Here is a 15,105-nt window from a genome sequence, read left to right on the forward strand (position 1 = left end):
TAGGTTAACTGGTGACTCTAAATTGAGCGTAGGTGTGAATGTGAGTGTGAATGGTTGTCTGTGTCTATGTGTCAGCCCTGTGATGACCTGGCGACTTGTCCAGGGTGTACCCCGCCTTTCGCCCGTAGTCAGCTGGGATAGGCTCCAGCTTGCCTGCGACCCTGTAGAAGGATAAAGCGGCTAGAGATAATGAGATGAGATGAGATATAATTATACCTTCAGTACCAGTCAAAAGTCTGGACACCCCTACTCATTCATAGTTTTTTTTTTTTTGTATTTTGATCATTTTCTACATTGTAGAACAACAAAGAAGAAACACTATAAAATAACATGTGGGACATATATGGAATTATGTGGTTAACAAACAAACAAACAAACACACCCCAAAAAGTTTCATATTTTAGACTCTTCAGCATAGCCAGCATTTACTTTGACGCTTTACACACTATTGGCATTATCTTAACCAGCTTCATGAGGTAGTCACCTGGCATGCTTTTCAATTCACAGGTCTGCCTCGTCAAAAGTTAATTAGTGCAATTTCTTGCCTTAAAGTGCATATTCTGGACCAATTTCATTTTTTTTTATATGAAAGTATGTTCCTTTACGGGCGGCACGGTGGTGTAGTGGTTAGCGCTGTCGCCTCACAGCAAGAAGGTCCTGGGTTCGAGCCCCGTTGCCGGCGAGGGCCTTTCTGTGTGGAGTTTGCATGTTCTCCCCGTGTCCGCGTGGGTTTCCTCCGGGTGCTCCGGTTTCCCCCACAGTCCAAAGACATGCAGGTTAGGTTAACTGGTGACTCTAAATTGAGCGTAGGTGTGAATGTGAGTGTGAATGGTTGTCTGTGTCTATGTGTCAGCCCTGTGATGACCTGGCGACTTGTCCAGGGTGTACCCCGCCTTTCGCCCGTAGTCAGCTGGGATAGGCTCCAGCTTGCCTGCGACCCTGTAGAACAGGATAAAGCGGCTAGAGATAATGAGATGAGATGTTCCTTTACACACTCATCCAGAAGGGTAATTTTGCACAAGGCTATCTGTCTACAGCAGAAAAAAATAAAACGCATCTGGGAAAACCCCAAGGGAGTCTGGAGCCAGATTCGTGACGTCACCTGCGGAAGCGCCAGCAGGCTGCGCGAGCTTTGCACGGTTTCAGTGCACAGCCTGTGTAGCAGCTAGCGATTTTGCATTGAAATGTATGGAATTGTCACCTGAGCGCAATGTGGGAAACGATGAGGACGAATCCCGTCAAGATTGGTGTTGCTACACCCTCCTACGATACATCTGTTAACCATTTTAATAATTACGCGATAACGAAGAAATCTGCAGAAAACCACCAGGTCGTTTTCTCAAACAAACCAGCGCTGACGTAGGATTCAGAGGGAGGCGTCCCGCACGCGACGTCACGAAAATCAATGTTTGCCGAGAAATCCAAATGCCAAGTTTTTTCAGAGTCGGACCAATTCACCTCAAACGGCTTGATTTCAACTGAATTTTTCTGGTATTGCGCAAGGTAAAAAAATTGCACAAAATGCGACAGATATTTGACCAAAGTTTAATATAAAATAGGAGAATTACATTGATCTCGCTCCTGAATTTACCCATGATCTCATCTCATCTCATCATCTCTAGCCGCTTTATCCTGTTCTACAGGGTCGCAGGCAAGCTGGAGCCTATCCCAGCTGACTACGGGCGAAAGGCGGGGTACACCCTGGACAAGTCGCCAGGTCATCACAGGGCTGACACATAGACACAGACAACCATTCACACTCACATTCACACCTACGCTCAATTTAGAGTCACCAGTTAACCTAACCTGCATGTCTTTGGACTGTGGGGGAAACCGGAGCACCCGGAGGAAACCGACGCAGACACGGGGAGAACATGCAAACTCTGCACAGAAAGGCCCTCGCCGGCCACGGGGCTCGAACCCAGACCTTCTTGCTGTGAGGCGACAGCGCTAACCACTACGCTACCGTGCCGCCCGTGTTTGAAATCAAACAGTAAATAAAAAAACAAATATCCCTATTCCACAAATGTAGTAATCCATGTCAAGAACCACTCAACTAAGTAAAGAAAAACGACATCCATCGTTACTTTAAGACATGAAGTGACAATAAAAAAGAAAAAAAAAAACACTGAATTAGAAGGTGTGTACAAACTTTTGACTGGTACTGTTTATCCTCTCAAACTAAAATCTCAGTAGCTGAAGATCAATCATGTCAAAGTGTCACGCCTGCAGGATTTCTGTAAGCAGAGTTTCCTTCGCTCACAGAGGATTTGTCATCACTTACCAGATAGTTCAGTGTGGTGCTCTCTTCTTCACGCCCCATGTGCTTATAGAAGCGGTAGTCTGCCACCAGTAACAGCGTGCAGGTGTTCTTCTTGTGGTTGTGTGTCTGCCTCCGCACTCTCTTGCCTGTTTCTGTACAAAATAATCAGAAGACACAATCAGGAATAAATCGGTGCTCTACTGAAGAGCTCAAACAGACTGGATGGATACTGCTCTAAACAGCCTGTTCTTGTACAAAACCCACTTGCTCCACTCATTTAAACTGTTCCTTCTTACAAAGTGAGGCTGTTCAAGCAAATGTGCACTGTACAGTGCAGAGGTCCCCCCCCCCCACACACAATGGCATACAACCCTGATTCCAAAAAAGTTGGGACAAAGTACAAATTGTAAATAAAAACAGAATGCAATAATTTACAAATCTCAAAAACTGATATTGTATTCACAGTAGAACACAGACAACATATCAAATGTCGAAAGTGAGACATTTTGAAATTTTATGCCAAGTATTGGCTCATTTGAAATTTCATGACAGCAGCACAAAAGTTGGGACAGGGGCAGTAAGAGGCTGGAAAAGTTAAAAGGTACAAAAAAGGAACAGCTGGAGGACCAAATTGCAACTCATTAGGTCAATTAGCAATATGTCATTAACATGACTGGGTATAAAAAGAGCATCTTGGAGTGGCAGCGGCTCTCGGAAGTAAAGATGGGAAGAGGATCACCAATCCCCCTAATTCTGCGCCGACAAATAGTGGAGCAATATCAGAAAGGAGTTCGACAGTGTAAAATTGCAAAGAGTTTGAACATATCATCATCTACAGTGCATAATATCATCAAAAGATTCAGAGAATCTGGAAGAATCTCTGTGCTTAAGGGTCAAGGCCGGAAAACCATACTGGGTGCCCGTGATCTTCGGGCCCTTAGACGGCACTGCATCACATACAGGCATGCTTCTGTATTGGAAATCACAAAATGGGCTCAGGAATATTTCCAGAGAACATTATCTGTGAACACAATTCACCGTGCCATCCGCCGTTGCCAGCTAAAACTCTATAGTTCAAAGAAGAAGCCGTATCTAAACATGATCCAGAAGCGCAGACGTCTTCTCTGGGCCAAGGCTCATTTAAAATGGACTGCGGCAAAGTGGAAAACTGTTCTGTGGTCAGAAAAATCAAAATTTGAAGTTCTTTATGGAAATCAGGGATGCCGTGTCATTCGGACTAAAGAGGAGAAGGACGACCCAAGTTGTTATCAGCGCTCAGTTCAGAAGCCTGCATCTCTGATGGTACGGGGTTGCATTAGTGCGTGTGGCATGAGCAGCTTACACAACTGGAAAGACACCATCAATGCTGAAAGGTATATCCAGGTTCTAGAGCAACATATGCTCCCATCCAGACGACGTCTCTTTCAGGGAAGACCTTGCATTTTCCAACATGACAATGCCAAACCACATACTGCATCAATTACAGCATCATGGCTGCGTAGAAGAAGGGTCCGGGTACTGAACTGGCCAGCCTGCAGTCCAGATCTTTCACCCATACAAAACATTTGGCGCATCATAAAACGGAAGATATGACAAAAAAGACCTAAGACAGTTGAGCAACTAGAATCCTACTTTAGACAAGAATGGGTTAACATTCCTATCCCTAAACTTGAGCAACTTGTCTCCTCAGTCCCCAGACGTTTACAGACTTGTAAAGAGAAAAGGGGAAGTCTCACAGTGGGAAACATGGCCTTGTCCCAACTTTTTTGAGATGTGTTGTTGTCATGAAATTTAAAATCACCTAATTGTTCTCTTTAAATGATACATTTTCTCAGTTTAAACATTTGATATGTCATCTATGTTCTATTCTGAATAAAATATGGAATTTTGAAACTTCCACATCATTGCATTCCATTTTTATTTACAATTTGTACTTTGTCCCAACTTTTTTGGAATCGGGGTTGTATTATTACAGTTTATGTAACACTAGAAATCATAGGCACTGTAGAAATCTGGATACAAGTGAGCGTATTTCTCCACAATCATTTAAAAGTGGTTATTTATGGGTTATTGCATGCTTTGCCTGTTGCACATTTACATTTTTTTCTTTTGAGATGACCTGGCAACCACAGGTGGAATCTGACACAAACTGGTTCTTGCAATTGCAAGGAAAAGAAAGAAGAGAAAGGAGGGGGAAGAAAAAAAAAACAAAAAACCACCACCACACAACAAAAAAAACCTCACACCCCATCTCCACCTATAGTAAGTATAGCTAGGGCTTAGTAAGAAATTTAAAATGGAATATTTTTTATCCTGGGGAGAGTTTGTGTTGGTGGAGGCGTAGTAGTTAACACTGTCGCCTCACAGCAAGAAGGTTCTGGATTTCAGCCCAGCACCTGGCGGGGACCTTTCTGTGTGGAGTTTGCATGTTCTCCCCGTGTCCGCGTGGGTTTCCTCCGGGTGCTCCGGTTTCCCCCACAGTCCAAAGACATGCAGGTTAGGTTAACTGGTGACTCTAAATTGACCGTAGGTGTGAATGAGTGTGTGAATGGCTGTTTGTCTCTGTGTGTATGATCTGGTGACTTGTCCAGGGTGTCACCCATAGTCAACTGGGATAGGGCCAAATAAAAAAAAAAAAAAAAAAATTTTTATTTTATATATTATATATAAAAATAAGTGTGTTTAACCCGACCGATCGAGAATTTCCGTGTCGAAATTGCCGACCGTAAAGTTATTACAAATTTCCCTCGATATTTTAGTATAAGCAGCGTTAGTTTGTAATAATTCTTTGTTTCAACGCATTCAAGTTGTGAAAGAAACGATAAAATGTAAAATGTTTCGCCACTTCTATCAGCCCCCCTGCATAAACATGGACGCAGCCATCTCGCGCAGAACATCATAACTCGAACTGTCGCGATATTCACGTCGATCGCGTGAGTCGTCTGATAAACTAACATCATGGCAGCCACTGACAGTGGATATCTGCAGTAACTGTGGAAATGGAGATGCAGAAACTGATCCTGACCTAACCAAACATTACAAAACTGTACTACCATCATGTAGGGACTGTAAGGAAATGCGAATCATGCCTGTTTGCCAGCGACCGTTTGGCAAGGTGGCAAAGCGAAAATAATTCTACTTCTGTGTTACCAGTTGTCTCATGTTGTGCCAAAGCGTTAACACGTTTAAAGATTTAAAGCAGTGATTTTTCTTAGTCACAGTCAGAATATTTTGATAACATCTCATATAATATGACATGTGTACTATTGAAAAAATTGTGCTAAAATGTTCTGTAAGATATTTAATGTTTTTATAGTTTAAAAAAAAGACTTTGAATTAAAAGACTAATTTTTTTATAGTAAAAATACACTGATTTAAAATGCTGAATGTCTCAGTATATTTTAATTAGTGACTAGTCACAATTTTTCAAGGTTTTTTTTTATTCGTTTAAAGACTTAAAACACTTATTTTATGATGATGTGTGGTATAAAGGATTCTGTGCCAAAATACTATTTTGTAAGATGTTTGTGTTAATTTTTTCGAACAAAATAAAAAAAAAATTTTAAGAAAACCCCCCCACTTTTTCCTACCTACCGACCCTATTTTAGTATTTCATGTTACCTGAAATACACTATCTTTTTTTTTTTTTTTTGGCCTAGGCTCCAGCTTGCCCGCGACCCTGTAGAACAGGATAAGCGGCTAGAGATAATGGATGGATGGAGTTTGCGTGGCCTGCTGTTTGCTCTGTTTTCCATCTCATCTTTGCATACTCTTACAGCACTCCAAATCACCTTCAGCAAGTAGAGCATGACTTGACCTTTTACCCCCAAATTACTCTTAAAAAAAAACGTAAATTTTAGATTAATGAGGTACTGGTCTCTCAGAGATGATGATCTCAGTTACGCCAAAAGAAATTTCACACCAGGGGTCTCATTTATTAATGCAGTTGTGCCCGTAAACCATGCATGCACACGTTTCTATGCACTAAATGGGACTCAAGTTTTGCTCAGGCATAAGGATGTGCCTAGCTCCCCATACACACACACACACACCTGACCATGTGTATATTAGAGCCCTGCACTCCCGTGGGAGTCCCGCGGGACCCGCAGGACCCGACGCAAAGCAGTGCAGCGCGGGACAAATTTTGAAAGCTCATTGCGGGCGGGAGGGGGAGTGCACAATGCGGGCGCGGGCGGGAGAGGTGATAAGCTGCAGTCCCGCTAACTAAAAACGTGTTTAAAATAAAATTTATAAATTATTACTTTATGTCTATTGTATATAATTTGTGCTGGATATTTTATTTGGCATTAATAAAAACATTTTAAGATGCCTAAATTTGCGGATGTGGTCTAATCTCGCGTACGTTTCCGATTCCTTTCCGCTCTTCCGTGTTTGAGATCTCCGATCATGGCAGAAGAGCAGAGATCCTCTAGTGAAGCTCACAGTGCTTCAGAAGTAAGTGCTGCTTTAAAAAGAGGTACATTTACCGCTAAAAAGTCAAGAGTATTAGTCCTAAGTATTAAAAAGTATTAAAAAAAATGTAAAAGTATTAACTAGTATTAAAAAGGACTGTGTATCACACATTGTTCAATTTAAAGCTAGAAATAGTGTATAATCTGAGGAGCTGGTTGTGGTTGCGCAGCACTTCATATGAGAGGAGAATGAAATCGCGGTTGGAATCATAACGCCACAGACTCGGAAGTGGGAGTGCGAGTGCGCAAAGCGAGAGCTGTCAATCATGAGCGCATGCAGCGCTCACTTAGAATGTGTCAGCAGAATGTCAGAGTCTAAACAATAAACTTACAATAAATGAAGGATCGGTCAGTGGAGAGCTCAGCTAAGCTCAGCATGTTTAATTCCCCAAGCCAATGACAAGAACTTTCGTGAGAAATAACGCAAACATCTGCATCATGCGGGATTTACGGGCGGGAGCGGGACAAAATATGGCAGGCGCGGGTGGGAGCGGGACCGAAAATCATAATTCTTTGCGGGAGCGGGACTGAAAATTCTGTCCTGCGCAGACCTCTAGTGTATATGCAGGAACCCCTAGTGGTAGCAAAGTGTAATAGCAGGTAAACAGATTATGAACAGGGTTCCCACTCCAAGTCAAAGGTCAAGTTCCCTGACTTTCACTGACTAAATGGCTAAATTTCCATGACCTATAATGAACAGAAAAAGCAGGCCGCCTTTGTGCTGAGCAGACACAACCCAGCTACAGTATTTTAAACCCATCAACTTGCAAGCTTTATTTACGAATTTCACAGATGTTTTCAGCAAAAAAAAAAAAAGTTTTCACTGCTTAAAGATCGACTACCTTTCAGATTTTTCAAGTTTAGGTCATGGAAAGAATCCCCCCCCCACCGGACACCCAATTATTTCTGTTTAGTGGAACGAAAGCTGCTAAATTCGAATCACAGACTTCCAATTTTGTTAGTTAAAAAAAAAAATATTTCATGAAATTAGGGCCACGTGGCCTCAAATTCTCCACCATGACCCAATTCAAGATACTACGTCATGCATCACGTGGAGGGCTTTCTTTGTTCGCACAAGGCATTGTGGGATACAAATTTGAAACAGGAGAGAAAAATGGAGGATGTAAGTGTGCGAATGAAACGTGAAAGACCGACTACAGTAACGGAAAGTGAGAAGACGACGTTATGTTGTGAAGGAAAGGAAACGCAGGACCAAACTAATAAATAATCGGTGGTCAGCGAACACCTGTGTGATTAGCTGTTTGTTTAGCGACAAGATGTAACCATCAGTGCACGGCCAAGGTAAACCTGTAGATGGCAGTAATGCAACACTGGATGCCAGCTGCAGAAAAACCCCAGAAGAAGGTGAACCTGCGCATGCGCACTTCTTCCATCTGCTTGACTGCGTGAAGTGAGTGTTTTCATGCACATTATTTGCTAGGGCATCACCTCAAATTAAATAACTTCCCAGTCACAGAGTGGCCTGATATTTTGGGGGGGGTTCTTTAAAGATATTGCAGAAATAAACATATCACAATGACCAAATTTCGGAAGGAACTAATTTAATCAATTTTATTTAAAAAAAAAAAGAAAAAAAAAGGGCCATCTAGCTTTAAACCTAGTGAAATACTGCATAGAAACTACTGCCATTTTGCCAAAATGGCATCTAAAATTTAAAGCATATACGCAGAACCATGGCCTCACTTTCGTTTATAAATGCCTTGAGACCTCAAGAATGGCACAGGAATAGTTTTAAGCGTTAACAATAAATCTAATATATTAATTTTTACGATTAAAGTGATTCATATACAACCCCGATTCCAAAAAAGTTGGGACAAAGTACACATTGTAAATAAAAATGGATTGCAATAATTTACAAATCTCAAAAACTGATATTGTATTCACAGTAGAACATAGACAACATATCAAATGTCGAAAGTGAGACATTTTGAAATTTCATGCCAAATATTGGCTCATTTGAAATTTCATGACAGCAACACATCTCAAAAAAGTTGGGACAGGGGCAATAAGAGGCTGGAAAAGTTAAAGGTACAAAAAAGGAACAGCTGGAGGACCAAATTGCAACTCATTAGGTCAACTGGCAATAGGTCATTAACATGACTGGGTATAAAAAGAGCATCTTGGAGTGGCAGTGGCTCTCGGAAGTAAAGATGGGAAGAGGATCACCAATCCCCCTAATTCTGTGCCGACAAATAGTGGAGCAATATCAGAAAGGAGTTCGACAGTGTAAAATTGCAAAGAGTTTGAGCATATCATCATCTACAGTGCATAATATCATCAAAAGATTCAGAGAATCTGGAAGAATCTCTGTGCGTAAGGGTCAAGGCTGGAAAACCATACTGGGTCCCCGTGATCTTCGGGCCCTTAGACGGCACTGCGTCACATACAGGCATGCTTCTGTATTGGAAGTCACAAAATGGGCTCAGGAATATTTCCAGAGAACATTATCTGTGAACACAATTCACCGTGCCATCCGCCGTTGCCAGCTAAAACTCTATAGTTCAAAGAAGAAGCCGTATCTAAACATGATCCAGAAGCGCAGACGTCTTCTCTGGGCCAAGGCTCATTTAAAATGGACTGTGGCAAAGTGGAAAACTGTTCTGTGGTCAGACGAATCAAAATTTGAAGTTCTTTATGGAAATCAGGGACGCCGTGTCATTCGGACTAAAGAGGAGAAGGACGACCCAAGTTGTTATCAGCGCTCAGTTCAGAAGCCTGCATCTCTGATGGTATGGGGTTGCATTAGTGCGTGTAACATGGGCAGCTTACACATCTGGAAAGATACCATCAATGCTGAAAGGTATATCCAGGTTCTAGAGCAACATATGCTCCCATCCAGACGACGTCTCTTTCAGGGAAGACCTTGCATTTTCCAACATGACAATGCCAAACCACATACTGCATCAATTACAGCATCATGGCTGCGTAGAAGAAGGGTCCGGGTACTGAACTGGCCAGCCTGCAGTCCAGATCTTTCAACCATAGAAAACATTTGGCGCATCATAAAACGGAAGATACGACAAAAAAGACCTAAGACAGTTGAGCAACTAGAATCCTACATTAGACAAGAATGGGTTAACATTCCTCTCCCTAAACTTGAGCAACTTGTCTCCTCAGTCCCCAGACGTTTACAGACTGTTGTAAAGAGAAAAGGGGATGTCTCACAGTGGTAAACATGGCCTTGTCCCAACTTTTTTGAGATGTGTTGTTGTCATGAAATTTAAAATCACCTAATTTTTCTCTTTAAATGATACATTTTCTCAGTTTAAACATTTGATATGTCATCTATGTTCTATTCTGAATAAAATATGGAATTTTGAAACTTCCACTTCATTGCATTCCGTTTTTATTTACAATTTGTACTTTGTCCCAACTTTTTTGGAATCGGGGTTGTAGGTAGCGGTCTGAGTGAATGACCTTGATGTCCGTAACGTCACAACAGGAAGTCTATCAGTCTCATCACCATTTCCGCTATACTAAAACACAGAGCTGACTGCAACTCCGAGCCTCCATTTTGAGCTAATTTATCACCATGCCACGTAGATGTGTTTTTGGCCTGTACAGCAACACGACAGAAGGTGGATTTACATTGCATTCATGGCCTGAGAATGTTAAAACTGCAAAGATTTGGACGAGTTTTGCGAGAAGTTTACGGGCACATTGGGCGCCTATGAAGTGGTCTCTCCTCTGCACATTTTACTGAAGACTCGCACGAGACCTCTGATCTGTTGAGGAGCGTTGGCTATAAGCCCGTTTTAAAAGAGGGTGCAGAATCAACAATTAAAGGAAAAGAAAACAAGTATTTTTTTTTTTTTAAAAAGGAAAGGGAGTTCAGTTGCACCAGTCCTCCCAGAGTGAGCCGAGCGTTGTTGTTAAAACCCGGGACGGGACATATTGCTTGGGCAGAGACCTCCCGCAGTTGTTACTAAAACCGGTGACATCCCGTTCTGTCCCGGGTTTTAGTAATTGCCTGAGCCCAGCAGCAATGGTGGAATGCACAGTATGAAAAGTGAACGAGTGGAGCAGCTGTCTCATTTCTAAACTGGATATCGCTGCCATCTCGCCCTGACGTGGAAAAAGTGAATGAACGGAGAATTGAACAAACAACTGAAAGTCAGATTGTTTCAAAAACAAATTGGCCACAAGATCGGCCTTCAAGAAGTAAGAACACAGACGGGTAAGCTCCGACTCTCATTTGGATTTTAAAAAATAATTTTAAAAAAACCATGGTGTTTACCTGCATTTGTATTAATACATGTAACTTGTATTGTGTGTTTAAGTTACCGGTATAAGATTAATTTGCTTCAGAATGTGATTGTCTCAGTTCATCTGATTATTTAATTAGCCTTTAACGTTTTATCAGTGAAAATGCATGCATGTACATGTATGTTGCATAAGTTATAACACCTATCCTGTTTTAATGAGAGCCAACCCACAAATCCATGAAGTCAAATCAGTTTTAGTTGAGCAAGTTGGTAACGGTATTTCTTACTTTCACCCGAAATTATTTATATGACTTTGGTCTATAGCTGTAAAAGGCCTCGGCCTTAAAACCGGTTCCTGCTGTGACGTTACGCACTCAGGGCTGGCTGGCTCAGCGGGGCAGCTCCAATGCCAACTTTGCGGTCGATTTTAACTCTCAAAAATATATATTTTTTATTCCCATTTATGCAGCATACAAGAGTCAAGGATGGAGATACTATCCACTCAGAAATTTATTTAAAAATAAAGCCTCTGCGTATCTCCTTTAAACATGCTAGAAACAAAATTCCCTGATATTCCATGACTTAGCCCAAAATATGATCAAATCCACCAACTTTCCATGTCTGGAATAGACTTTTTAAAATTCCATGATATTCCAGAAATTCCATGACCCACTGGAAACCTGTATGAGGAGCTTCTATTCCACTTATTGTCAAAAATATCAGCATAACAGAGTAATTATTGATTTTGGTGCTCAGAAGACGCAGACAACACACAGGCAGAATGGAAAGTAAAACTCATACAAATATACCACATGTACAGTGCCTTGCAAAAGTATTTTTTTCACATTTTTCCACCTTACAACCACAAACTTAACATTTTTTAATTGAGATTTTATGTGATAGACCAACACGGAGTAGCACATAATTGTGACTTGAAATGAAAATGATAAATGGTCTTCAAAATTTTAAACAAATAAAAATCTGAAAAATGTGGTGTGCATTAGTATTCAGCCCCCTGTCCTCCGATACCTCTAAATACAATCCAGTGCAATCAATTGCCTTCAGAAGTTATCTAATTAGTTAACAGAGTCCTACTGTGTGCAATTTACTCAGCATAAATACACTTGTTCTGTGAAGGCCTCAGTGGTTTGTTAGAGAACAATGAAGAACAAACAGCATCATGAAGACCAAAGAACTCACCAGACAGGTCAGGGATAAAGTTCTGGAGAAGTTTAAAGCAGGGTTAGGTTATAAAAAAAAATATACCAAGCTCTGAACATCTCAAGAAGCACTGTTCAATCCATCATTCAAAAATGGAAAAAGTATGGCACAACTGCAAACCTACCAAGACATGGCCATCCACCTAAACTGACAGAGCGAGCAAGGAGAGCACTGGTCAGAGAAGCAGCCAAGAGGCCCATGATCACTCTGGAGGAGCTGCAGAAATCCACAGCTCAGGTGGGAGAATCTGTGCACAGGACAACTATAAGTCGTACACTCCACAAATCTGGCCTTTTTGGAAGAGTGGCAAGAAGAAAGCCATTGTTGAAAGACAGGCATAAAAAGCCATGTAGGGGACACAGCAAACATGTGGAAGAAGGTGCTTTGGTCAGATGAGACCAAAGTTGAACTTTTTGGCCTAAATGCAAAGCGCTATGTGTGGCGGAAAACTAACACTGCTCATCACCCTGCACACACCATCCCCACTGTGAAACATGGTGGTGGCAGCATCATGCTATGGGGATGCTTTTCTTCAGCAGGGACAGGGAAGCTGGTCAGAGTTGATGGGAAGATGGATGGAGCTAAATACAGGGCAATCCTGGAAGAAAACCTGTTGGAGGCTGCAAAAGACTTGAGACTGGGAAGGAGATTCACCTTCCAGCAAGACAATGACCCTAAACATACAGCCAGAGCTACAATGGAATTGTTTAGATCAAAGAATATTCATGTGTTAGAATGGCCCAGTCAAAGTCCAGACCTAAATCCCATTGAGCATCTGTGGCAAGACTTGAAAATTGCTGTTCACAGACGCTCTCCATCCAATCTGGCTGAGTTTGAGCTATTTTGCAAAGAAGAATGGGCAAAAATTTCAGTGTCTAGATGTGCAAAGCTGGTAGACACATACCACAAAAGACTTGCAGCTGTAATTGCAGCAAAAGGTGGCTCTACAAAGTATTGACGCAGAGGGGCTGAATACTAATGCATACCACATTTTTCAGATTTTTATGTGTTTAAAATTTTGAAGACCATTTATCATTTTCATTTCACGTCACAATTATGTGCTACTCTGTGTTGGTCTATCACATAAAATCTCAATAAAAAACTTTTTAAGTTCGTGGTTGTAAGGTGGAAAAATGTGAAAAAGTTCAAGGCACTGTATTCAAAAATCAGCTGGGATTATGCCTTGTTTGAAAATTTGGCTCATGCAGCTTTACGGAGAGAGAAGTGTTTCTAGGCATCACTGGAAACTCCATGCCGAGAGTGCCAAGTGGTTCATCAGTCGATTTTGTTTATCCAGTGCAGTTTTAGTTGATCTTCATTCTAAGTTTTTTTTTTTTGGGCTATGGATACATTTCAAACGGAAACTGGCCGTTCCCAACCAACTACGAGATGAGAAACGACACGTCTTGCCTTCATTCCTATCACCTACACTGTAATATACTCGATTTCCAAAACCAGCAGTGGAAAAGTGAAAATTACAGCATTTTTGCTTTCACTGGAATGTTTCTAAAAAGGTAGAACAGAGTGGGAACAGCATGCACATACATCATCAAAAATACTTATCGTACTTATTTATTAAACAAATTACTAAAGCCCAATACCAATTTCCCACCTCTAGTTTTGGAGTGCCCTTGACTGGATAAGGGCCCTTCAAAACAGACCTACAAGGGGTAGGGGTTGGAATCTTTACCTAGAAAATAGGACACCACTTGTTACATTATCAGCAGAATGACGAGGCTTCCCCATTGCGGACAGAGGTCTCCACAACACCGGCGCCAGGTGCGGAGTTACCAGTTGCACGGGCTGCAATTTGCTACCAGATCATTTCTCAAGCTTCATACATGGGACATAGAAGTAAAATGACCCATCGTTGTTTACACAAAATTCTACCGACATTATGAATAGTGATATTTCTGAAATGCTTGTTATAATGGTCCAATTACAAATTCTTTTGCATCTACAGTAAACTATAAGATTGGAATGGATTTAACATTTTGTTGCATGATTATTTGTGAAAGTATACTACATTTATGGGCTTCTTTCCCTGCACTGGAAGCCATGTTCCATATTACACTCTCAGTTTGCAAAGCTGTGTGGGAATTTTGTTCTACTGCTCTACCATTTTTTTCCTTCGAGGATGCCACAGAAGCTGATGCTCACCTCCATCCTCCTGTGCTTCTGCTGCTGCTGTTCTGGCCTCCTCAGGAAGCAACTGTGGAGCCTCGGCATTGATGTAGCCACATACTTTAGATGAGGCCAGACGGCTAATGTTCTTGATGTCCTCGGAGCGATACACTAGCAGGCGGCTGTCTGGTGCCTTCTCTGTGAACCTCCATAAAGGCTGAGAGAGAGAGAGAGAGAGAGAGAGAGAGAGAGAGAGAGAGAGAGAGAGATCTGCTCCAGAACTGCTAAACAAGCAAGACACTGTCTATGCATGAAGCTCAAAAGACAACTGCCTTCCTAAGCAAAATCCTCAGTAAAATCTTAGGCTGGGCAGACACTGTGCGATTTTTTCAATCGCGGTATTTAGCTGCTGCTCACACTGTACGAGTGAATCGCAGGGGTAAACAGCTCGCAGCTTACGATTCCTGTTCTCACACTATACGATCCGATGCTCGGATGCGATCTGACTGCTCACACTGTACTTCCATATTCTTGTATCCGGAACTGCACCGTGAATAGTGTTGTGACGTTCGCGAACGAACCGATTCTTTTGAACGGCTCCTAGGCATGAACGATGAGAACCGAGTCTCGAGCTGGGGGAGCCGTTCTTTCTGTCGTTCTTTTTCTGTACTGTTTTTCAGATAGTTTATAATGTTGTGTGATATTAATGATAATATTGTGGGAAAACTACTTTGCACGGACATTCATTTAATTTATTCTATCGTCATTTTGTTTGTTCTATTTTTGTGTATTTTATTTA

General features: G+C 41.6%; 1 protein-coding gene across 2 annotated transcripts in view; it reads right to left on the reverse strand.

Moving 5' to 3' along the window:
• Positions 1 to 15,105, reverse strand: part of adam17a (ADAM metallopeptidase domain 17a) — a 57,837-nt gene that overhangs the window by 27,005 nt on the left and 15,727 nt on the right. For both annotated transcript variants that reach the window (XM_060934110.1, XM_060934109.1), the window contains exons 5-6: positions 14,343 to 14,523; positions 2,285 to 2,415 (exon numbers count right to left, since the gene is read on the reverse strand). In XM_060934110.1, the coding sequence (XP_060790093.1) occupies positions 2,285 to 2,415; positions 14,343 to 14,523 (312 nt within the window). The remainder of the gene's footprint in view (positions 1 to 2,284; positions 2,416 to 14,342; positions 14,524 to 15,105) is intronic.

This window comes from Neoarius graeffei, chromosome 11 (assembly GCF_027579695.1).
Source record: "Neoarius graeffei isolate fNeoGra1 chromosome 11, fNeoGra1.pri, whole genome shotgun sequence".
Classification (NCBI taxonomy): domain Eukaryota; kingdom Metazoa; phylum Chordata; class Actinopteri; order Siluriformes; family Ariidae; genus Neoarius; species Neoarius graeffei.